This window comes from Sus scrofa, chromosome 1, assembly GCF_054392235.1.
Source record: "Sus scrofa isolate SSC_HxYL_T2T_F1_AM1 chromosome 1, Sscrofa_HxYL_maternal_Yorkshire_Landrace_v2.0, whole genome shotgun sequence".
NCBI lineage: Eukaryota > Metazoa > Chordata > Mammalia > Artiodactyla > Suidae > Sus > Sus scrofa.
This window is the reverse complement of record NC_139383.1, coordinates 148359695-148386046: the sequence shown is the minus strand read 5'-3', so window position 1 is coordinate 148386046 and position 26352 is coordinate 148359695. Positions and strand designations below refer to the sequence as shown.

At 40.2% G+C, this 26352-nt stretch overlaps 1 protein-coding gene across 8 annotated transcripts in view; it reads left to right on the top strand.

Annotated features, from left to right (window-relative positions):
* CERS3 (ceramide synthase 3) overlaps positions 1-26352 on the top strand; it is a 124223-nt gene that overhangs the window by 74435 nt on the left and 23436 nt on the right. For all 8 annotated transcript variants that reach the window (XM_085016984.1, XM_021098471.2, XM_005659788.3 and 5 more), the window contains 4 exons: positions 1170-1262; positions 4564-4692; positions 8278-8384; positions 20222-20375. In XM_085016984.1, coding sequence (XP_084873110.1) covers positions 1170-1262; positions 4564-4692; positions 8278-8384; positions 20222-20375 — 483 coding nt within the window. The remainder of the gene's footprint in view (positions 1-1169; positions 1263-4563; positions 4693-8277; positions 8385-20221; positions 20376-26352) is intronic.

The window sequence follows — 26352 nt, the reverse complement described above, 5'->3', positions numbered from 1 at the left end:
TTCAGGCTTGTTTGTCATAGAATAAAGCAGAAACTCTATTTCATTCTTTTATGGCCTTATCAAGGAAGATGAGTTGAACAGGAAAATATTCCTTTCAACATGCTAGCCTTACTCTTCACTTCTCATGTGTATGAGTTATCTGCTGGTGTATAACAAATCATCCTCAAAACTTAACGCCTTAAAATAACCACCATTTATCTGCCCATGATTTGGGTTAGCAATCTGTGTGGGGCTCAGCCAAGCAGTTCTGTTCTGTGTGGTGTCATCTGAGTTCATTCATGCATCTTCAGTCAGTTGACAGGCCAGCTAGGGGATAGCACATGTCTCTGGAGCCCTCATTCATATTTTTGGCAGTGGACCCTTGATTCTCTATTTTGTGGCCTCCAGCAGGATAGCTCAGCTCTCTTACTTGGTGCTTATGAAGTCTCTGATTGAATCATATTTGCTATGTCCCCTTGACCAAAGCCCAAGATCAAGTTCCTGGTCATGTGGGAGGAGACGGTTTAGGGACATGACTATGAAGAGGTGAGATTCACTGAGGGCATTAAGTTTACAACCCGTCACACCAAGTAATATAATGCTTAGCTAAAATAAGTACACTGCCCCCTACTGTAAAATTATTTTTAAACATTCTAGCTGTGGAAATTTCATTCTCTCTCTCTTTTTTTTTTTTTTTGGAGACATTTTTAGAGTACTTAAATAATTGTATACATTTTATTATTGTTCCATTTTATAATGGGATACTTTGGATCATCAGCTTGTCACCAGAAAAGAGATTAGGACATCAGATTTGAGTAATATTCAGGCAAAATTAATACAAGGTATTTTCTGGAACCAGCTGAACAGCTTTTCCACTATTCTGAAGTAAAGATTTTTGAGGGTTTTTTTTTTCTAATTTTACTCTCAATCAACTAAAAGAATGCAGTTACACCTATTGTAGTTCTATTAAATTTTAAACAAATACGTAACTTGATTTTGGAATTCTTGTCTCCCTTTTTAGAAATAAAATGCCTCAAAATATTGTCTCTGATTCTTTCTCAGAAGTTGAAATCTAAAGCACTATTGGGAGAATTTTGTGGAATATAAATAGGTATAAACAATATTTTTATCCTTAAAATGACTTGTTTATATGTTAATGGTAAAGAAGTGAATACTTTTGTTTTTCTCAGCCCTTGCTGCCATCCCAGTACTGGTACTACATTTTGGAGATGAGTTTTTATTGGTCTCTCTTATTTAGCCTTGGCTCTGATATCAAGAGGAAGGTAAGTATCTTATTTATAAAGCCACTTTATCCATTTTTTTCCAAAAATTTTTATTCTTCTACCCCAAATCCTAATCTTCAAATTGAATATTTGTGTGTGTTTAGTTCTAGTTTACGGCTTTTTTTTTTTTTTTTTTTTTTTTTTTTTTTTTTTTTTTTTTTGCTTTTTATAGCACATAGGATAGTGCAGATGTGCTCATGCTTTGGTGCCTTGGTAAGTATTTGTAGTGAAACAGTATAGAAACTTAATTTGGAAGGTCCATTCTTGTTCCATAAGAGCTTTCCTTTATGTGTCAGTTTCTTTCTTGGTTTGGGAATTTAGTGTTCTTCAGTGCAAAGAAGAAAAGTGCTAGTAGTCTTAATTCTACAACCACATCTTTTAGTTATTTATAAACCACTTTATATAAATCTTTTGATGTATTCAATGACTTGGAAAACAGTTTTTCCTTAATTCATCCAAGATCCTTGTTAGGAAACATTGCTTCAGGCACTATTAGCTTTACTTTATTTACAGAGAAACTGAGTCTCTGGCATCCTAAATGCCTCCCCTGAGGGCACAAAGTGAGTTATTTTAGGAACTGTTTGGTTGGTTGGTTGTTAGTGACTCCTGTTTGCTGGTAAGAAAATCCTGTTAGATACTCAGTGCAATCACAGGTTTCATCATATACATTAGCAGTACAGACCAAATGAAAGATGCTTTTGCATATGCTACTCTATAAAAGGTCAGTTTGTAGCAAAATTTGATAAATGAAATTAAGTTGAATTCAGTATTAAGGAGATAAAACCAAGTTGGCTTGACTAAATGATGTTTGAGTGAGTGGTAGTGTACGTTATTCATTACTAAAGGGCCCAGTCATCTGCACTCAGCTGGAAATCTTAAACTTATAGAGTAAAGCATAAGAACAAACTATGGAAAAATCTGATAGAAAGTGAAACTGACAGCACTTAGGGCCTGAACCTAGCCAGAACACAGGTAGGGACTTCAAAGCACAGGCTGGGACTCAAACCCAGCTTAAACCCAGATTGGGACTTGAACTCACGTTTTAAATTAGCATTCACCCAATGTCAGGACTTACTGAAGTTAAGAAATAATAGGCAAGAAATAGATCTATTAGGATGCTGTGAGAAGTGCAAGCAGGAAGGCAAGGAAGCTCTGCCTGAGGACCCAGTGGGCTATAGTTTTATCATCCAAGGGGAATGGGGCTTGGAAAAGACCGCCTCTTCCTTTCTGGGAGTAGTAGCTCCTCCTTGGTATTGGTAAGGTGTGTGTTCAGATTAGCAGAAGGGCAGTCCTCAAACTCCTGCCCATGGTCTGAATCTGAATGCAGGCCTCTTCCCATCCCCCACCCAATGACCTGAGGCAGTTCTCATGCTTCCACTAGTGAGCAAGCCTGCCTTGTTCTGATGGCTTTTTTGAGCAATTTATTAATTTACAGTGATCTCCCAAAGTCCACTAGATTTCCCTATCTATGATCCTTTATTGGGACTTCTACAACTACCTCTGCCTCCTCCATCCCTATCAAAAGGATCTCTTTTTTCAGAAAACTTAATAAAGCTAGAAATTAACCCTTATTAACTTTAAGCAAAGACTATATTAAATTTCAATTGAAAGAGTCATTTTTCTCAAGGGATAAAATTGAACATAATCATTATTTATAAGGCCTTCATAGTTATACTCAGTAGATTGATCCTATAATGATCCTGTCTTTTTTCCACTTTTGATCTTTTGATGTTTTTTCAGTGGTTGGTTTCTCTTTTATTATATACAGGTGCATTGGGTATCTTTTCAAAAGTTAAATGTAGATGTATATCATATATTTGTAAATACATATCTTCAGAGACATGAAACAGTTAGGAGTTGGGTAAAGCATAGGCTCTGGAGTTAGATTGCCTAAGTTTGGATCTCTGGCTTTATTAGTCAGTAACTTCTCAAACTAGCTGGTTGTCTTCCCTATATCCTCGTCTTTCAAGTGAAGCTAAAAGTAGTCCTGTATCCTCTGATTGTGAGGATTCAACAAATTAATCCATACAAAGCACTTTCTGTTGTGCAGTAAGTACTCAGTAAATTGGGCTGTTATTATTATCACATTTGCTCTTTTATTTTGGCTACAAGGAAACTGAAATCTTTAAGCGTTTTTAAACATTTTAATCATGATAGTCACATACCATACAGTTCATCTGTGTAAAGTGCATACTGCAGTGGTTTTGAGTATTTTCACAGAATTCTGCAGTCATCACCATGGTTCACCTCAAATAGAAATTCTGTACCTTTAGCAGTCACTCCCCATTTCTCCTAACCTCCACAGCCCTGGGCAACTGCTAATCTACTTTCTGTCTTTATGGATTTGCCTCTTCTGGATATTTCATATAAATGGAATTGTATAATATGTGGTTTTTTGTATCTGGCTTCTTTCACTTAGCATAATGTTTTCAAGGTTCATCCGTGTTATAGCCTGTTTCTGTGCTTTGTTCCTTTTTTTTGATGAATAATATTCCATTATATGGATATACTACATTTTGTTTATCCATTTAGCAATTGATGGATATTTGGGATGTTTCCATACTTTTGGATATTATGAATAATGCTACTATGAGCATTGGTGTATAAATTTCTGCAGGAACCTATATTTTTATTTTTCTCAGGTATGTATTTTTATTTCTCACCTAGGAGTAGAATTGCTGGGCTATGTAGGAATTCTGTGTATCAACTTTTGGACTGTTTAACAAAGCAGCCATGCCATTTTACATTCCTACAAGCAATGTGTAAGAGTTCCAATTTCTCCACATCCTAGCCAACACTTGTTACTGTCTTTTTTTTATTATAGCTATCCTAGTGGATGTGAATTATATTTGCTAATATAGTTATTCCACTTTCATTTGTTAGTTATTTCATATGCAGTAACTCTTATTTTGATGAATGTATAGTTTAATTATATCTGTCTTGGAGAATCCAGTGTAAATGTACACATATATCTTGTTTGTGTGTGTGTGTGCATGTGCATATATCCAGTGTAGGGCAGTGGGAAGAACAGCAGATATTTAGGTCTTAGATGTTTATATACTATCTCAGATATTTAATACTACCTCAAAGTTAAGTGATTTCATCCATGAGGATAACACTTGTTCTATCTGCCTCACAAGGATTGTGTTTAATAATTAAAGTGAAGGCATTTTACAAATTTCAAAATATGCCAGTGACAGTTATTAGTTCTTATATTATTGTTATTATTATTATTATCTCTTTCAGTGATTGGAAAATAAATGCATTTGCATAATGATTTCCATTTCCCCTCATTATGTAGGATTTTCTAGCTCATGTCATCCACCACCTGGCTGCTATTAGTTTGATGAGCTTCTCTTGGTGTGCTAATTATATTCGCAGTGGGACCCTCGTCATGGTCGTACACGACGTGGCCGACATGTGGCTGGAGGTAAATGTTGCCATTAAAAAGCTAAATAACAATACCATGTCCTGGGTTTCTGTGACTCCTCACAGGAAGAATTGTCTGTGAGCAATTTAGCAGAGCTCTCTATCCTGAAAACACCCAAAGTCTGCAGATGTCTCTAGGTCCCAAGACCCTTCAAGCTCAAAGAAAGGAAAGCTTTCAGTTTTTAGTTTCTAAGCTTCTTTCTCCATAGTCCTCATGAGAGAGGTTACTTTGTGAGATTCCACTTATGCAAGTTGCATGCAGATAGCAGCTTAGGAAGTAAGCTGAGGTATCTGAAGGAGGAATGAACTCTAATTTTTTACAAGGAAAACTTGGCCTATGGCGTGGTAGATTTTTAATGTTGGGCGGCACCATATATTCCCTCAAGCCAAAGCTAAATAGCACTGAATGCTTGCACTGCCCTGCAAGGATCCTCCTCCAGCTTTAAGGAATGAAAGCTGATGTTTATTTAAATGACATTTAGTTTCTAAGGAAGGGATGTTTCAGAGCAGGGGACATTAAAACAAGACTCTTCCTAGTCCTGAGCCACACAAAATATGAGGAACAAAGCAAAATTAGGATTGTTTTTTGTATATGTTTCTGTCATGTATTGTTTCCTGTTTGCCCTGAGGCAGTGAGTCCTTCAAAGGGCCAGCTTTTCTGCTGTAGTTTTCTCAGAGCCACTTAGTTCATCATTTAGATACCCATGTGTAATGCAGCTGGGGAAATGGTGCAAGCCCATTTACATTCAGGATTGCCTCTTAAAGGGCTGATAATTGAATGTAAGTTGATATGGAAGAAATTTAATTTAACTTAATAGGACTTTTATTCTTCTGGATCAGGGTTCAGCAAACTTTTTGGTAAAGAGTCAGGTATTGAATCTAGCTTTATGGGCCTCATAGGATTTCTTATCATATACTCTTTTTTAGTCCTCTTATCTTTTCTCTTACACCCCTTTAAACATGTAAAAACCATTCTTACCATTCTTAACTCAGGGCTGCCCAGCTTTAGCCCATAGGCTGAACCATAATTTGCCAAATCCTGCTCTAGACATAACCAGAGTCATTCGAAGCCATTTCAAAGCAACTGGCTACTGTTAAAAATATTAGCTGTGTACAGAATTTTGTTTCTTGTATGTAGTTGTAATTAGACATATAAATCACATTCAAAAGGTCAAGGTTATTATATGTGCTTCAAGGCAGCAAATGGCTTAGGAAAAGAAGGATTGTGCCAGTTTTTCCATGTGTTGCTTTCTGCATGTAGCCATCTCTGTTACAATTACCTCCTTCTCTGATCATCTCAGGAGCCCTGCTTGAAAATTAAGACCACATTGGCCATGACTTAAAAATTTTATGCTACTCTATACTTCTGTTTCAATTGCCTTTGGTGTGGCTTTACCATAAAAACAGCTTCCTTGTGTTACTAAAAGGGGGAGTTAGAATTTGGGGCTGGAAATAAGCACTGTGTTGTCCCTGCCCACCCTGTCACTGACATGACAGAGCTCCCATGTCTCATGTTGTGGACAAATCACTTAATATTTTGTTTTCTATCACCAGCTATAACATGAGAAGTCATATCCAGCCCTTAGGGATTTAGAGAAATTTAGCTCATTACTGTTTGAAAATATTCTAATGTCCTTAAGGTTAAAAAAAGAAGAAGAAGAAGAAGAAAATTGAAATGTCAGGAGTTCCTGCTGTGGCACAACAGTATCAGTGGCATCTTTGCAGTGCCAGAATACAGGTTTGATCCCTGACCCAGCCCGGTGGGTTAGAGGATCCAAGGTTGCCACAGCTGCAGCATAGGTCACAACTGTGGCTTGGATCTAATCTGTGGCCTGGAAACCCCATATGCTGTGGGGTGGGCAAAATAGAAAAAAAGGAAAAAAAAAAAAGAAATGTCAATCTTGGGTCCCTTAATGGGTAAACTGTGAGAACAGCTTCATGCTGTTAATGGTCATAAATCAGTCTTAATTTACAAGTCAGGCTCTAACCTGAGGTTCAGTGAGCAAGGCCAGTACCTTCCATCAGTGTTGGGAGAGACAGCAATAAAGAGTGGCACTAGGCCTGTTTTGATCATCTCCAGGAGGGCCTAGTCTACAGATTCCTCCACTAGTTTGTTCTAGTGTTTGTCCTCTCAGTCAGGTTCTAATTGAACCCAGACATGGTACAACTGTTGCCCCAGACCTTCCTAAAGATGAAGATTATTAACCTTTCATGTCCTCAAGATAGTTCCTGGGTCACCTCTTAGCTATTTCTTTGCAAGGAAGAGAAGCCTCAGCATCTACAATTCCTGCTCATAGGCAGCCTTGTACCTTATTTGTACATCTTTGTGACCCTCTCTAGTTTTCTGCCTCCTCAATTTTGGATCCAGGACCCAACACTTTAACAGTATCTTGACTGATACCTAGCAAAGGAGAGGAGTTACTGTCTGATATCCATCTTTGCACAGCCCAGAATAGGCTGCATGTACATTTACCTAAAGGAGTGCTATGTTGCCTTCACAAGTGGACTGTCTTCATGCCTATGCACATCTCTACCCACCCTGACCTGCCTCTGCCCCTTCAACTAGCTCCCTACTCTGTTCCATGCCCTCTAAACTCCTGGCCTTTCTCCCCATACCCAAGTCCTGCCCATCTAGCATGCTAGTCTTCTAGCTCAGCATTGGAGGCTCTTCCCTTGTGGGCCCCTGCCAGCCCCATAGTCTGATCATATCCTTGCCTCATGGTAAATATGGGAAAGTATGGAAAATACAATGTAAACCATTCCCAAAGTATAACATTCTGCCTCTCTTATTCTAGACAGGCCTTGAGCTTCCTGGGTGATTTCACTTCTAAAAATGGCAGGCCTAGGCCGCATTCCCTAGGGGCATGGTCTACATGCAGCAACTCCTGCCCACCTCTCACTTCCAACTCCAGGCATCCTCCCACTCAGCCTTGGGCTCCACTGAATAATGCATGAGAGAATCCACATTAATTGCTAATACCACATTAAACAACAACTTCTGTAATTCTTTTTACTCAAGATGAATGCTAGCATAAAATGAGTTGGGAAAATTAAGTGCTTGAAACTTTATTTCAACCAGGACAAGGCCCTAAAGTTTGGGTCCAACTCTACCTCTTATATGTCGTCTGCCTTAAAGTCGCTGCCTTGGTTGCACTGTGCCAGCCCAGCCCAGGACCACACTCACATCCCAGCCTTTCTTCAGTCCAGCTCTCCTCCCACTTACATGGAAGAATTCAGCCAATACCCAGATAAAATGTGTGCTAAAGTTACTTGTGCTAATGTGTAGTGCTTGTGAGAGACAGGAGTAATATTACAGTCATTCTAACTATTTTTTAAACATCATATTACGGAAAATTCCAAACATATGACAAGATAAAGAGAAGGGTATAATGGGCCCAATGGACCCATCATCCAGCTTCAACAGTTGTTGATACTGCCAATGGCGTTTCATCTATTTCCCACCCATAGCCCACCCCCGACCAAGATTTCACAAATCCCACACATCATTTCATTTATAAGTATTTTAATTCAAAAATTGTATACTAACATCACCCTATCTGATTGCAATTTCTTTCTTGTTTCCCAGTCTGCTAAGATGTTTTCTTATGCTGGGTGGAAGAAGACCTGTAACATCTTATTTTTCATCTTCTCCGTCATATTTTTCATCAGCCGCCTCGTCATTTTTCCCTTCTGGTGAGTAGACAGGTGCTATGTGTGCCTTTGATCATTGTCTCAAGGTAGCCTTACATGTCGCTCAGGTCAGAGTGTTGCCCTTTCCTTTTTACACTGATCTCTAGCTATTTGTGCCACATTCAGTTGGAAAGAAGAATGTGAAGGGGCTGTTTTTATAGATAGTTAAAATCACACCTTCCAAGGTGGAAAGGCTTGTTACAAAGGGAGATGAAGAATGTGTGACCCGACAGGAAGCAGCAGCTCTTACTCTGTGTCTTATTTCATGAATGTGGATCTTTGTGATTAGGAGCTTTTTCAGGTATTCAGTGCAATGTCCTTGGCCAATTATCATCTCTTTAAAAGAGAAGCAAGGAGTTCCCTTGTGATACAGCAGGTTAAGGATCCAGTGTTTGTCACTGTAGTGGCTCAGGTCACTACTGTGGCATAAGTTTGATCCCTGTGGGTGCAGCCAAAAATAAATAAATAAACACAAATAAAGGAGAGGCAGGTTTTTTTCTTTTGCTAAAGTTACAATAGTTACAACCACCATCAGTTGAACCCCAGACACTGGATTAGGCCCTTTATACATCTTGGCACCAGTCTACCCAACAAGTGGTAAAGATAGGTCTCATTGCTTCCACTTCCCAGATGGAGAAACTGATGTTCATTTCACTCTTCATGATTACTTGTCCCTACAGTGGTTTGGATGTTCATTTAGTATTGATCAGGTCTTGGTCAGTCTGTTGATTTTATTTAGCCAAGGGCTGGCAGCTTAGAACCTATATTGTGTCTCCACTGACAATCATTCCTTTAGCAAGTATGATATTCCATGTGTTGATTGACAGAAAAGGAAAATGTGAGGAAGATTTTGATGGTTTTGAAAGAACAGCTTAAAACTCTCTATAGTTTGGGGTTGGTCTAGGGCTCTCAGATCCTCTTAACAGAAAACCTGGTGCTATTGGAGGTCCCAGGTTCCAGAGGAAAGAGATGGAGACCCAGGCTGTAGGTCCTAGAGGATGGGCAGCACCCTTGACTAGCACCCAGGTAAGTCTGGGCAGGGGGTCAAAGGGTGCTGCCCTCCCAGTAATAGCTAGCTGCATTCTTTAACCCAGCACTGGGTGTCATGATTAGATGTGTTCTCTGGAGAGGAACAGTAGAGCACCATGATTAATTTCACAGAAGCAAAACAGTCCTGGCTCCACACTTACTACCTGTGTGATCTTGACAGGTTAGATCCTTTCACAGTGCCTCAGTTTTCTCATCTGCAAAGGGACTATCATGAGGCTTAACTGAAGTCATACATATGAAATAGCTTAGAACATAGTAAGGACTCAATAAATACTGTCCACTGTTACCACTAAAATTATTAATGAGTCTCTGAGAACTCAGAGTTTAATCTAGAATCAAGTCTGAAATGCATGTTTGAGATCCCCTTTTTGGTTGATGACTCAAATTACCATCACTTTTGCTTTGGTGGATCAAGTATGTTTGTGAAATTATAATATTGTGCAGTAACAATTATCTTTAGAATAAGTATTGCTTTGCAATTGAGTTCTAGCTCTTCCGTGTGACTCTCAGGTGATCTCAATCCAGCATCTGCCCATTGGTGACACTTACTTTTTTCCACAGGCACCACATGCTCGAGTTATCTAGAGCTGTATAACAAAAGTTCTGAAAAGTTTAGTGGGTTAAGGCAGTGGTGAGCAAACTTCTTCTATAAAAGAGCATAGGATAACTATTTTAGGCTCTAAGGGCCATATTTGGTCTCTGTTGAATATTTCACTTTGTTTTGTTTTGTTCTGTTTCTTTTATAAGCCTTTAACAATGTACCAGACCCAGCTTAACGCACTGGCTGTAGAAAAACAGGCTGCAGGCCAGATGTTACCAACAGGTCATAGTTTGTAGGCTCTCTCTTAAAACAACAACATTTATTGATTATTGTTAACTTTTATGGTTCTGGGAGTTGACTGGCCTCATCTACATGGTTTTCACTCATATGGTTATAGTCATATGGTAGGTGCGCGGTCAGATGGTGGCCAGAGTTGGGATTTTTCTGAAGGCTTCCTCACTCACGTGGTTGAGGTAACACACATGGAGTGAGCTGTTTGACGCTGATTTTTGGTGGGACCTGGGCTAGGCCTCTCAGCTGGAATGCATGCCCCTGCCCCTCCAGGGGCCCGACCTCCTCACAGCACAGCAGCTGGATAGCAGGATGAGCTGCTCCAGAGAGAGCTTCACAGACGCTTTGTCTCCTTTTATAACCCGACTTCAGAAGTCACAGCATGTCACTTCCAGCCTCATTTTCTTCATTGGGTCCAGGTCACTGAGGGCAGCTCATATTTAAGGGAAGGAAAATTAGACTTCACTTCCTGATGGGAGTAGTTTCAAAGAATTTTGTGGGCATATTTTCGAAGCACACACCATGAAAGCTCTCAGTCCAGGGAAATCTCTGAGAAGCTTGGACCTGCAGCAAATAGAAGTTCCTAGGCTAGGGGTCGAATCAGAGCTACAGTTGCCGGCCTCCACCCCAATCACAGCAACGCAGGGTCCAAGCTGCATCTGTGACCTGCACTGTAGCTCACAGCAACGCCAGATCCTTAGCCCACTGAGCGAGGCCAGGGTTCCAACTCACTCCCATCCTCATGGATACTAGTCCAGTTCATTTTGGCTGTGCCACCATGGGAACTCCATGCTGTGGCTGACTTCTCATTCGGCCATGAAGGGCACTCGCCTCAGGTCTTTCCATGATATCTCAAATCAACAGACAGACCAACAGTCTAACCTTGGGTTGGGGGTCAGTGATTGAAGGTGGTGTATTACTTTCTCCCACACCCTCGACTTTAAAAACCCTGTTTAAGAATTGATTCTTTTGCCAGCATTTCTGGATTTCAAAGAGAATTAGTTACATGCATTTGGCATTTTCCTGACCTTGATACTTTGCTGAATTCGCCAGCCCACTGCAGAGGCCAGCCAGCACCACTGTTTGCTGTCTTCAGAGAGTTGGGCTGCAAATAACGTATTAACAGACTGGATTGTCAACATTTTTTGTGTGTAAAAATTTTTCAGTGTTGATGTTACTGATCCTCACTGTTTAGAAGGTTAAAGAAACGTCACCAAGCTATTGGAAGTTTGAGAGATGGGTTTTCCATGGTTTTTGAAAGAATCTGCTGCAGTGTATTACTCTGGCTTAAACAGCCTGAATATGTTACACAACCATCCTTTGGTGCCAAAGAGGAAAAGGCAGTTCCTTGTTATTAGTCTGGCTTCAACCTTCTGTCTAAAACTTGTAACTCTGCAGACTCACTTTTCAAGATATTCATTAGTTCAGATTTGTTGGGAATTCACCATGAACCAAACAACACGCAGACAACAGGCCCATTTCAGGACTCTGGCATTTTGGAAGTGTTGTGGGAGGCAGTTTGAAATCTAGTTGCTCTGTTCTTCTCAAGTGCTTTTATTGCACATTTTGTGGTGAGATGAAAGGTTGGGTGGGGAGAAAGTTGACTAGGGTTGTGCCCATCTGAAATCTCTCCGAAGCTTGAGTGAAAGGACAGGAGTTTTCCATTACACCTGTCTTCCCCTTTCTTCTCCTTTCCCCTCTGCCTCAAGCAGATTCGCTTTCCCCTCATGAGTTTCCTTTTGTGTTCCTACAACTATGGCCCGTCTTCTCTCCTCTTGCTCTTTCCAGGGATCGTATTTAGCTGATTCTCATTGTCAGCTGGATTTAATTACCTTGATTTTCTAAACATTGTTACTGTCAACATTGGGTAGAAATTCCAATTGGCATTGGCCAAACTGCTTTAATCTAATTGCCTGGTTACCCTATTTATTTGCCTTTTTTTTTCAAAAGCATTTAGATCTCAGGCTTATGTTTTTTTCACATTGTATTCCTAACTATTGTATTAAAACAGTGGCTTCTATTTTTGTGAATTATTGGCTATAACAATCTACTCGAATGTTGTACAGATACCACCTGAGAGTCATTAGGCTAGAAAGACCCTCCCAAGATCAGGTAGTCAGCTCCCTTGACTCCTGAAAGTTTCTTCCATAAATAAAAAGAGCAGATAATGATTTAGTCCAGGATGTTGATTTGAAAGGAAGACATTGTCTCAGCTAAGGTTTTCAGTGGCAGTGCTGGCTTATCACTTCATTCTTGAACCCCTTACCCACAGAGATTGTGAGGGTTCCACAGGTGAGGGAGATGCAGTGCCCAGACTGCAGGAAGGGGTTCACGATGGCAGTAGAGGAGAGGTCTGTGTCCACCACTTTATTCGTATATTTAAAGAATGTTAATACTGACCTGTGGTTTTTGGATATTCCAAAAAGACAAAATAAAACATTTCCAACTGTGAATAATACTCAAATAAAATCTTCCCTACCCTCAAGCGTACATATGCTGGTGGTGACTTTGTTGTCCACACAACTAGTTCACAGGACTTTGGACTTCATCTTTTGATGATCCAGGCCTCACTGGTCTAGAAAAATGGTACTCTGAGAACCTCATGTGAATGAAAATTTTGTGGGCAAGGTGACCATGCGAATCCTTGCAGTGGCTATCAGAGAGAGGGCAGTTTAGGAGAAGACAAGGCTGAAGGCACCCAGCTGTGCTCAGCTGATGTTCCCAGAGAGCAACAAGAGTGAGGACAGGATGGCTGTACCTCTCCTTGTAAGGCCTGGGGCCTCAGTTCTAAAAGGTGAGGTAGGGGCAGAGCAGGGGTCTGATGAGGCCAGGTGGGCTTCCATGCCCTCCTGGGGTGGCACACTGACCTTCCCACAGTCACTAGAGGAGAGGAGGGGCTGCCCCATGCCAGGTGGCTCCTTGAAGCTGGGGCTCCTCCCTTGAGCTGCCGCTGCAGATGCTTATCTGGCACCAGACTCTCCAGTCACACAGCTTGTGGAAGAGAAACCACTACAGGTGTCTGCTCAGCGTCTGTTCCACAACGAGCCCTCAAATGAGCCCCCCTCTTCACGTCATACACTCGGCACTTCTGTTGCTGCTTATGAACTGATGGACAGCTGCAGCGATCCAGAGTTCTAGAGCCAGGGACCTGGTTCATAAGGTAGTCCAACCCCTTTATTCACTTCCTTGTTTGCAGATAATTTCAAGCTTACAGGATAATTTCAAGTATATCACAGAGAACTCTTAACTATTCCCTTTACCCAGATTTACCAGTTAGCATTTCCCCATTTGCTTCACCATTTTTTTTTTTTTTGGTCTCTCTGGCAATCCCCCCCCCCTTTTTTTTTTCTATTTTGGCCACACCCATGGCATGTAGACGGTCCCAGGCCAGAGTCTGAACCCAGGCCACCTAAACTGCTAGAGTGACAACACCAAATCCTTAATCTGCTGAGCCACATGAGAACTCCTTTTTCTCCTTTGTATTTCTCATTCTTTTTCTCTCTCAACACACTGTGAGAGAGAAACACACACACACACACAAGGTCATATATACACACATTTTTTTCCTGAACCATATGAAAGTTGCAATCAGAGTTCCCTGGTGGCCCAGCAGTTAAGGACCTGGCATTGTCACTTCTGTGGCTCAGATTTGATCCCCAGTCTGGGAATGTCCACATGCTGTGTGCACATCCAAAAACAAAAAGATGCAACCATTATGTCCTTTTAATCCTAAATACTTAAGTGTATATTCCCTAAGGACAAGGACATTCTTGTATAGAATCACAGTGCAGTTATCAATTTCAGGAAAGGTAGCAGTCTACCATCCATGTTTCTGTTTTGTCGACTGATGCAATAATGCCTTTCATTGCTTTTTTCTCTCACTATGGGATCTGGCTCAGGATCACATTCTTCATTCAGTTGTCATCCACCTGGAATAGGTACCCCTTTTTGCCTTTCGTGTCATAGACATTGTTGAAGTGTTGCAGCCCTGTTTGTTTCTCATGTGAGAAGTTGAGATAGTCCCAGGATTGCACAGCTAGTTATGAAAGAATCAAGATCAGAAACAGGACATTTGAAACACAAAATAGATATGTTCCAATTAAGTTAATAAATTTGATAATTAAGAGCAGGCATCATTGCCTTACTTGAGTATTAAGTTTTCTCCAACTATATGATCACTTTGAAATATAAGACAACTCTAAAATGTAAGGTGGGCAGCTTTGTACCTGTAGAACCATTATTTGTTAATCCTGAAAAGGTTTAATAGTTGCGCCTATGATTAGCAAGAAAAAAAGACCCTTAACTTTTCCTAGAAAAATACAACTTTTAGTGGCTTCCTTATCAGGCCCAGCAAAACCAATTGCTTTTTACACTAACAATGTAATTTTTTTTCAAACCTTGAAAACTCCAGTGATTGAGAGAGTGAAGATGGGAAACAAAACCCAAAGCAGGGAAGAGGCTGAGCTTGGCGTCCATGGGCACAGTACTAGTGTATCTGTTTGGACAGATTCAAGGCCAGTGTATAGAGCAGTGCTGTCCTGGGCATTGAGAAGTATTGTCTATGAAAAAGGAAATTCCACAGGCCCAAAGGTAAATGTGCACTTATTGGTGTGTCCATACGTGTGTCTGCACACTTGATACATGCGTATTTGGGCCAAAATTGAGGAAGGTGGATGTGTTTTGGGTTTCTTCTTCCCATTCTTCTTTTAGCAAAGGAGGAGAAGTTGAAGTTGAGAGATTGGACTATCTTTAGTGAGGACATTGAGACCCATAGAAAGAGGCGGCCCCATAACTGCTGTTCCCAGGATCATGACAACATCTCCCTTCTGAACCCTCTGCACTTCATAGTCATCCCATCCCCCTGTCTTCCCATTGCCCCAGAGTCTGCTCCCCTCCCCCACTAAGCAGAAAATCCAGCCACCTTAGCAGCAGCCTCTCTCAGTAGAGGATTGCCCTCCCCATGTCATTAACTCAGCCCCACCATGTAGGAGAGGAGGTGATGGTGCAAAGTGGCCTCAGCACAGTGCTAGTAACAGTCACGTTACACTACCATTTTTGAGTGCTGACTGTGTGTAAGCTCTTCCCATTTGTCAACTCATTTAATCCTCACAAGAGCCTGCTGAGGTGAGTGCTATTTTACTTTTATAGAAGAAACTGAAGGCCAGAGAAGCTGTGGAACTTGCTGAATACCACAGGGAGACCATGCCCCAAATATGGTGGGTTTCAGTGCCCACACCACTGGCCTCTTCTCTCTGCGTGGAAATGACAGTCTCTTCCGTTTCCAGAACTCTGACTCTGGGTTTCTTTGGAACCTCTCAGTCAGAGAGGTGGGGTTAGTTCCACCCAAGGAATGGGAGGTTGTACAGGTTACCAGGCAGAAAGTAGTGGCCTCAGCCCTGGAGCCCAGCTCTGATGATGCTAGGCCAGAGCTATTCCTCTCATTTCTAAAACCAGCAGAGCTTCCCAAAGCTCTTATAAGGAAGACCATGCCCCTGACCTTGATTTTCAAGGCCAACAGGAAATGGCTACATTCACCCTCCAGCTTCATCTTACACCACCTTCCCCTGCCCCTCCTCTCCCTGAAGCCACACTGGTCTTCTTTGAGCCCTTGAATTTTCCATGATGCCTCCACCTGAGGACTTTCTACATGTCACTCCCTCAACATGTACAAAGCATTCTCTTCTGGGTCACCTAAGGGGAAGAGGGAAATCTGCTCAGTCAGAACTCTGCAATGTGCTCCTTGTCCTTTTCTTTCTTTGCTTGGACCACAGTGAGCTTAATTATACGTTTAGATAATTATTTACATTTTCTGGTAGAGCATGTAAAGGAGATATTTTTGAATAGGTTCCTTTTTTAATTTTGACCCTGACAAATTCCCAGTAAAGGACCTAGCATGGGGCCAGGCCTTGAACCAAGCGATTGGAAGATACAGAGATGAAGGCCCTCATAGCTGCTGCCTTTGGAAAGCTTGCTAGATAATGAGAGTCAACACAGACAACAGCTTTTACTGCAAGGCAGGATGAATCAGCCAAATGTTCTAAAGAAGGTGGTAGCAAAACAGCCTAGAGGAAAGTTATAAATTCAGAGGTGATCAGAATAGCACAGATATTTTGTTATAGAGGGATCTATGTTTTTATAGATGAAAAGAGCTTCAGTTGAAAAGAGGAAGGGTGTTCTAGGCTGAGAGAACAGCCTAGAACAGAATAGCCTAGGACAGAATAAGGCACACAACTGCTTAAAGACATGGCAAAATTAGAATGGCAAATAGGCTTTGTGTATACTATTTCTTTTAATCTCTGTGGATGCATGTATCACAGTGTAAGTCCTTCTGGTTCAGGAATTTCAATCTCTTTTACTCATTGCTATATTTCTGGCTCCCACAAAGTGCCTATTAGCACTTTGGTAAGAGCTTAATAATGTTTATTGAATGAATAAAATCATTTCTTCGATTTTACAATTGGGAATATGCACAGAGAAGTGATTCCAGGTTACATAGAGCCAGGATTTTTAGTGATAGAGCCACAATTTTAAGAAAATAGTGGAAAATTTGTTTTATAATGTTGGAGGTGAAAAAGACCTTTTATAGCATAACATGGTAACTAGCTTTAAAGGAAATAATTGATAAATTTGGTTACAAAAATATTTTAAAAATTAATTTGCCTAGAAAAATCATAAACGGTTATAAGAATCAGACAGTGTAATGCTATTTAACATGATTTTTTTTAAAAAAAGTTATCCTTAATATATAAAGAGCATTTAGGAGTCAGCAGAAAAATTAAACATCCCAATGGGAAAATGGACAAATACCATGAAGAAGCAGTTTACAAAAATATAAATTACAATAACAAAAAACTCATATATATCTTCACAAGAAATAAAAATGTAACTGTAAACAATGTGATGTTGATTTAGGTAGAAGCTGACAAAATACAATGTTGGGAAAGATCTGAGGAAGCAGATAGTCTCATACACTGGATGCAGATTGGGGGGAGTTCCTGTTGTGGCTCAGTGGCAATGAACCCAACGAGTATCCATGAGGTTGCGAGTTCAATCCCTGGCCTCGCTCAGTGGGTTAAGGATCCAGCATTGCTGTGAGCTGTGGTGTAGGTCACAGACATGGCTCAGATCCTGCATCGCTGTGGCTGTGGCCGAGGCCGGCAGCTGAAGCTCCAGTTTGACCCCAGCCTGGGAACTTTCATATGCTGTGGGTACGGCTCTTTCTAAAAAGCCAAAAAAAAAAAAAGAAAAAAAAGTACAAATTGGTACGATCTTGCTGAAAAGCTGTCTAGCAATACATTCCAAAATGTAAAATGAATATATGCTTTGATTCAAGATTTTAGCTATTCTAAGGAAAAATCAGTTTTATCAAAATGTATTTACAAGTAATTCTCACAGTGTTCTTTATAATGTGAAAATTCAGAAGCAACTTAAATGTCTATCAATGAGAGATTAGTTAAATAAATTATGATATCTATAAATGGATTTCTGTGTAGCTATTACATAGAATGGTATACAGTAGGGGTTGGCAAACTATGGCTCACCAGCCAAATACAGATTACCATTTTGTTAATAAAATTTTATTGGCACACACCCACACGCATTAACTGATATGTTGTCTATAGCTAGTTTCACACTACAAAGACCAGTTGAGCCATTGCAACAGAGACCAAATGGCCCAGAGTCCTGCAATATTTACTGTCTATCCCTGTAAAAAGTGTTTGGTGACCCTGTGATTTATAATATTCATTGAAATGGAAAGCTCTCTGTACCATATGACTGAATGATAAAAGCAGGGCACACAATCATAAGCATAGTGTGATCTCTGTTATATAGAATCGTGTGGTAATGGAGAAGAGGGAAAAAAAACCTTAAAATGTGTTTTTAGGAAAGATAAATTATGTTATCAGATATCATTGTACTAGGTTACTTGTGAGTTGTGAGATTTTAAGTGTTTTTATTTAAGTCCTTTATATTTTTCCGTAATTCCTAAGTTTCTAAAATTTACGTAAGTAAAATGGGTAAATGACTCTTATTTTTGTTATATTGAGTTCAGAGTTCATATCACTGCTTTTTAAATAAAGATCTTGAACTAATAACTCACAAAAGAAGAAACAGAGCTACTAAGCAGACTTGAAAGGAAACTGTCAAAAGTTGCAAATAGTGCAAGTTGAAATTGTTTTGTTTTTTAAATTTTAAACTCATTTGATACTGGTTGAGGGTTCAATGAAACTCTTTTTACACAAAGTGCTAGTGGCCTCATAAACTATTACAGTTTTGGAAAATAATCTGGCAAAGTCTTAATAGCTTTTAATATAATCTTGACTTTATATACTTTTAATGTACACCTTGGAACAATATCTCACATTTAGGGATATACATTTCTAAAGAAATAACCTGTGATTTGGGAAAAACTATATACATCGTTTTTCAAATGATGTAAAATGTTTTTGATTTAAAGCTAAATGGAATTGGAACATAAAATCCCACAAGTGCTACTTTTATTACAGTGGCCAAAATCTCTGCAGGATACCAGCAAGTGCTGCTGAGGGTGAGCAACAACTGGCATTCTCATACATTACTGGTAGGGATGCAAAACAGGCACTCAGAAAACAGGTTTTCAGTTCCTTATAAACACACAGTTGCAGGGTGATACCCAACAGTCCCCCTCTTTGTATTTACCCTTGAGAAATGAAAACTTATGTGCACACAAAAACCTGTTCAAAAATATTTATAGCAGTTCTGTCCATAACTGTCAAAAACTGGAAACAACACAAACATTCTCTGATGGGTACATCCACACAACGGAATAGCACTCAGTGATTAAAAAAAGGCACATACTGTTGAAACGCACAAGCACTTGCACGACTCTCAAAGGCTCTATGCTGAGTGAAAGAAAGCATCTCAAAAGCTGCACACTGTATGATTCCATTTATATGGCCTTTATGACAAGGCAAAATTAAAGGGACGGAGAATAGGTAAGCGATCGCCAAGTGTTAGGCCTGGAGAGAGGGTGTGACTATAAAGGGATAGCACAGGGGCTTGGGGGTGATGGAGCTGTGTAACCATTATTGTGGGGGTAGCTACACAAAGTATGCATATGTTGTAACTCTGAACTGCACAGCAAAATTCAATCGATTTTACTATGTAGTAATTTAAAAAATGAAGCTAAAATAAATGTATATATAGGAAAAAGCTAGAAGATAATACACAAAAATAACAGTGTTATTTGTTTAAAATGGTGATTTTTATGGGCAACTTTTAAATTTTTCCAATTTTATAAGAATAAATTATTTTTATAATTTGAATATACTTACAAACAAACCTATCCAGAAAGTCTAAAATCATAGTAGTGTGTGAAGTTGGGGAGAAAACAGAAAGCCTTCATACTGCAATGGTATCTGAAGGCATGGTGCATCCCGGTCATTGAAGGAAGCTCAGTTGTATCCAGGAGCATATGAAGTTAATATGGTATTCAACTCACTCTAGAAAGTAGAAGTAGATGTTTCTTCAAAGAACTCTTTTATTCAAAAAATGTGCTCTTGTAGAATTGCTCATTCACTTTTGATGCCAAATAAATGAGATGGTGTCAGAAGGCAGTAATCGCCCCCATGTAGACATTATCTCGTGTTCTCCCATCCCAGGAAGGTGAGTGGGGCTAGTGAATGCTCTTTGCAGAGAGGAAACCGAGGTAGAGAAACATTGGTGTGTAGGCAGTGTGGCAATAAAAATTCCATTTGCTTTAACGGTTCTCCCAGGAGGCAGACTGTATTTTTTGCGACTTGCCAGTGATGGTATAAAAAGTAAGATTATCACATTGTTTTCTCTTGAGACTTCCCTGGACATCCCTAGAAATGAAATAAATGTTGTATGCCTTGGGAGAAAAAGTATTTGTTCTCTTACTGAAAATTCATAAGGACTCTGACTGTAATGAAATACTCTCACCTGTTTGGTTTTTCAGGATTTTATATTGCACGCTGATTCTACCTCTGCACTACCTCGAGCCTTTCTTTTCATACATCTTCCTCAACCTACAGCTCATGATCCTGCAAGTCCTTCATCTTTACTGGGGTTACTTCATCCTGAAGATGCTCAAAAGATGTATATTCACGAAGGTAAGAGTTGTCTAAATCTTATTGCTCTTCACAAATAGATTTCATTGCCAGATTGAAGGTGAAGCCCAAATGGTGGTACATTCTAGTTAATTTATAGTAAACCGGAATTTTTCTGGATTTAATCATTTTTGATAAAAATTCCGCCAAAATGTAGCTAGATTTTTCATTAAGTAGATCTCTAAGATTCTCTTAAGAAAATGCTTTTATTAGAGGACAATTTTTTAAATATTTTTATCCAAAAATTGATTTCTGCTTCTTAAAGGATGTCCTAATTGAGTCTACATGTGCTCCAGTTTGAGATGATAGTGGGTACTGTTTCAGATCCTTAGTTTACCTTTGCTGAATATCCAGTTTGCTCTCCCCCTGAGCTTTCTCCTCCCCTCTGAAATTTTGCCCATCATTTGGCTATAGCTTTTTCTGAAAACATCTTCTCTAACAAATTAATACATTTTAGACGATAGAGGGTTTTTTTTTTCTTTTATATTTAGTTTTAGGCTTTAATTTCAGAACAAGGAGGGGGAATGCTTCAGAAATGACTAAGACATAATCATTGCCTTTGGGGAAACATCCCAGCATCTAGTGGGAAACTATTCCACCTACTAGCAATTGCATATATTGTACCGAACGTCCTGTGCTGAAGCGAGGTCCCAGAAACTTGCTGTGAGAGACAGAAGAGAAATTAGTTGATTCAAGGGAACCAGGGAAAGTTTCTTTGAATAGATGGAACTTGACTGGAGTCTTTTTTTTTTGTCTTTTTGTCTGTTGTTGTTGTTGCTATTTCTTGGGCCGCTCCTGCGGTATATGGAGGTTCCCAGGCTAGGGGTTGAATCAGAGCTGTAGCCACTGGCCTACGCCAGAGCCACAGCAACGCGGGATCTGAGCCGTGTCTGCGACCTACACCACATCTCACGGCAACGCCAGATCGTTAACCCACTGAGCAAGGGCAGGGACCGAACCCGCAACCTCATGGTTCCTAGTCGGATTTGTTAACCATTGCGCCACGACGGGAACTCCTTGACCGGAGTCTTTAAGGGCAAGTTTAAAAAAAAAAAAAAAATTGGATCAGAGCTCCTTCCTTGCCTGGAAAGGGAGTTTTAATTAAGAATCAGCCAAGGTGAAAGTCACAGGTGGCCCACTTTTGGGTGTTACCTAATCCTTGTATAACACAGCATTGTATCATGATCAGAATGAGTGATTTATATGTAACAGGTAAGCTGGTAATTTATCTGCTAAGCTCATTTTTTGACGAACGTTCTTATTAATTCATTTTCCTGCTTCAGTAACTGTGTCTCAAAGACCATTGAAGAATTGATAAATAAAGTGGACATTGCCATAATTGACCTCTAGATATTCTAGATCTAGACAGAGGTATAGGAAATTGGGCTACATCTGCATTAATCTCAAACCTAATCCTGAAAGGTTTTTTTTTTTTTAATCTTTTTTTAAACTAGATTACTGACTTAAACTTGTTTTCCTCAGAGTGGATTCTTTCCTTTGAAGCTAGAGTGCCAAAAAACTCTTTCAAGCTTTCACTGAATGGTTCTAGTTTGTTAATATCTTAAATAGTTTTGCTGTGATCTCTGCAAAAGTTATTTTATCTCTAAGTCTTGGATACAACTAAAGTGACTGAGATAAGGTTAAGAATACGATCCATTAGACAATTTGCACATCCAGGGGTGGATGGAAGAAAGGTCACTGAGCTGAGTCTGTCCCACTATTGGGTCAAGCCTTCCTGGAGCCCCAGGCAGAAACTGTTCCCTTATGGGCTGGTGAGTGACAATAATTACAGGCTTGGATGGGATCCAGGTAGGGCAAAATTTGGAAACCAGAAGATCCTCTTGTTTGATTTTTGTATTTCTGATCTCTAATGGGTTGTACCAAGCCTGATTAAAAACCCAGCAGGTTGGGGAGCCGTGGACAGGAATTCCTCATTTCTCATGCCGTACTTTGGAAAAGCTGTTTTCAATTGCAATTTGACAGCAGCAGTGGAGGCCCCCGCGGCCCTAATCCTTGCAGTCCGTATGACTTCAGCTGGCTTGCATGTGCACTCTGTTTTCCACAGCAGTGGCAAATCTGGCTGTGAAATCAGCTTCTTCCTCCAAAGCCATAAAGCCGCCTTTTAAAGAATGCTATTTGGAGGCATAGTTGCATTGCAAAGGGGAGAGGGATGAGGCAGGAGTTGAAATTTTTAGAAACAACTAACAATACAGTTTTCAGTTCTATTTAGTAAATATTTAGCATTTAATAACACACCACAATTGTTACTAAGGGGACCAACCGATGATATTTAAAAAATAAGAGTTGCAGAGGTTAGTAGGCCTCCAAAAAAATTTTTTTTAAATCTTATATGAGAGATTAAGAATTTGTCGTTTCAAGTTCTTTATGCCTGGCAGGCCCCTGATAAGTAATTTTGAATATGCAAGTGAATAATTAATTTGGGGAAGAAACCACACTGTTTTGAATGGAAAGTTACAAAATAATTTATTAGTCTATTTATGGTCTCCATAAATTTGCATGGTAAACAGAAAAGACAAAAGTGATTATACTTCTTAAAAATAGTGATTTTTCAAAGTATTCACATCTTATTTTCCCTAAGCTATAGGACTGTTGCAAGCATATGATGAACAAGGACCTTCAACCATTTGTTTCTGTTATTGTATATCTTAAAATAACAGCATCTCTGTAATTTCAGGACACTAACATACACACACCATGGTTAGCAGGCAGCTTGCTTCTTGAGAACAAGAGTTGGCACTGAAACTTAACTGGTTCCTATAAAATAGATGACTTCTTGATCCACACATCACAGCCCACAGATCACATCGGGAAGTATGATGGGCTGATACTTCCAACTTGTCATTCTCTTTGCAAACATGAAAAGTGCTTTCAGAGGAAGTTAGAAGAAGTATAACATGCTTTTGTTTAATAGTACTTAGGAGAACTTGATCATCCTTAAGTTCTTATTTTTTCCTTTCTAAATATACTGGATGCTGGCCAACTTGAGCATGTCTCTGTGACATCTCAGACTGGTGCCTCGCCAAGACCTTGGGGAGGAGCTGCAGCACGCAGCCCTTACAGCCAGGCTGGAGAAGCCAGCCCCTTGGCAATTGGCCCTGCCATCTGCTCTCCACAGGCAGTGTCTCTTTAGTTCACAGAATGACACTGCATACACGCTGAACTGCTTTAAAGGAAAGAACCTTCTGATAAATGTGAGGAAACTGAGGCCTCAACCAGATTCACACATTAATTTCTTGGCAAAGCCAAGACTAGAAGAACTTAAGTCTCTTAAATTGTAATACTTCGCCTTTTCAGATTATTCTTTATGCAGGGAAGAAAATGAATAACCAGAATATTAATTTAAAACACTTGTATAGGAGTTCCCGCTGTGTGCAGCGGAAACGAATCTGACTAGGAAACATGAGTTTGCGGGTTTGATGCCTGGCCTTGCTCAGTGGGTTAAGGATCTGGCGTTGCCATGAGCTGTGGTGTGGGTCGCAGACACGGCTCGGATCCCACGTTGCTGTGGCTCTGGCGTAGGCTGGCAGCTGCAGCTCTGATTAGATCCCTAGCCTGGGAATCTCCATATGCCGCAAGTGTGGCCCTAAAAAGCATAAAAAATAAAATAAAATACTTGTACAGTGTAAAAAATAATGAGTACAGAAACAAATTGAGTAATCAAGATGGTAGAATAAAACACAACACAGATCCTTTAACTCATTTTTTTAACTTTCTAAAAACATAAGAAAATGTTTTATAACTATTTTTTTGTGTGGTCTTTTTGCCATTTCTTGGGCTGCTCCCACGGCATATGGAGGTTCCCAGGCTAGGGGTCCAATTGGAGCTGTAGCCTCCAGCCTACGCCAGAGCCACAGCAACGTGGGATCCGAGCCGCATCTGGGACCTACACCACAGCTCAGGGCAACACCGGATACTTAACCCACTAAGGGAGGCCAGGGATGGAATCCGCAACCTCATGGTTCCTAGTCAGATTCGTTAACCATTGAGCCATGATGGGAACTCCTTTATAACTATTTTTTAAAAATATTTTCATTTTTAGTAATTTTTACTTCCTGGTAAAGCAATTAGGGTGATAGCCAAAGCTACAGGCTCTGTACTCACATCTTAGCTCTCCCGTTTATGGCTGTATAATAGTACTAGGCATATTATTTCTATTCAGAGCCTCAGTTTCCTCACCTGTAAAATGGGGCTAATGATATTAGTGCCTGCTTTATAGGCTAAAACTCTTAGAACAGTGTCTAGCACACAGTAAGCACATGATAAATGTTAGCTGCCATTATCATTGTCACTGTTAACTGCTTACTCGGGTTCCTTGTGCCAAATCACAGAGACCTGTGAGTTCAAGGAGGCTGGCAGTTTGCTAGCCCTCTCTTCCTTTTACTTAGATGAGGCTGCTGCAGCTGATGTCAGGTGTCAGACTCCTTGACTTCTAGCAACAGCAATTGTAGTTTCCTAAGCTATCTTCTACCAGGGACTTTTCACAACTCACGTTTCTAAATGATCCTTTTTGACACACTCTTTCAGAGATCAGTGTGTTAGAGAAAAAATACAAAATTTGTAACTTCCAAGAAGCCTTCAAGTCTCTTTTGTTAGTAGGTAATAGTGGATATAAAAACTGCCCTTTGCTGAACAAACATTATAAAAATATCACGAAGACCGATCATTGAAATAGAGTGTTGTAACAAAAATGCTATTAGTTTAGATCTCCATATTTCTGAATATTTATGTAGATTAACTAGTTTAATATCTGTTCAAGAAACATCAGTGGGATTTGTAAATTTGTAATGATAACAAAAATAACTTTGCAAAGTTGCTAGGCTCAAAGAATTTCAAATTTGAATATTCTTCTACACTACACATTCAGCCAAGCCACAAAATAAAGAATCCCGTGGGATTTGAGCTGGAAGAGACCACTAAATGTCTGCCAGGACAGCTGGATCCTCCTCGAGGCCTTGCCACTGCAGCTTACCACTCTCATCCACAGAGATGGTGGCCTCTCTTGTGCGGAAGGACAGAGGGCTGAGTGAGGAAGGCACAGCTTACCCAAGGTCATACAGGAGTAGGGCTTCTGAGGCTAATCATGTGCTCTCTGCCTTCCTGGAACAGTGTGTGTGTGTGTTTAGTGTGGCTTATGTGCACTTCCCACAACTTCATAGCCTTATCATTGACTTTGCTTGGTCATCTTGCAAGTAGTCAATCAATTCCAGCTCTTCATAGAGGATGCTCTTTAGGAAATTTCATTGAGGGTATTCCCATTAGGGGATTTTTTTTTTCTGGTTTAAACCAGTCATAAAACTTGTTCGTTTGTTTGTTTTAAGTAAACCCAGAAGTGTAGAGTACTTTAAAGAATTCAAAATATACTAGGCAACCATCTGAATGGTTGAGATAATAAAAGAGAAAATGTATGATGAGTGAGAGGCAGGCCCATGAGTAAACTGGCTTCTTCTCAGCTCTGTGCTCTTGCTTTGTCCTTGACTGGGACGTCCTGTAATAGGCAGCAGGGCACCATGGTGGTTACTTGGGAGAAGAGCCAGCCTCACATACACCATCACCATGGAAGGAGGGGCTCACCTGCCAGGAGGGGAAACGGAGGCCCAAGTGAGTTAGGTCTGGAACCACAGCACCCTTCTGAGTTAATACCTCTTCTCTTTACTGGATACCCTCACCTGGTCACTTCCTTATTCTGGCTGGTCAGCATCCTTTCCTAGCTAGTTGGAAATTCTTCTATTGTTTTTTGCTACAGTGTTTCTTCTTTGTGTCCAGGATAGTCACTGCACTTCCCACACCCAGATGCTGCAACACATCTTTCTGTGGCTGATGACAACAGAGTGTCTTTTCAGGTTTTTTTTTTTTTTTTTTTTTTTTTTTTTTGTCTTTTTAGGGCTGCACCAGCGGCATATGGAGGTTCCCAGGCTAGGGGTCTAATCTGAGCTACCGCTGCCAGCCTACACCATAGCCA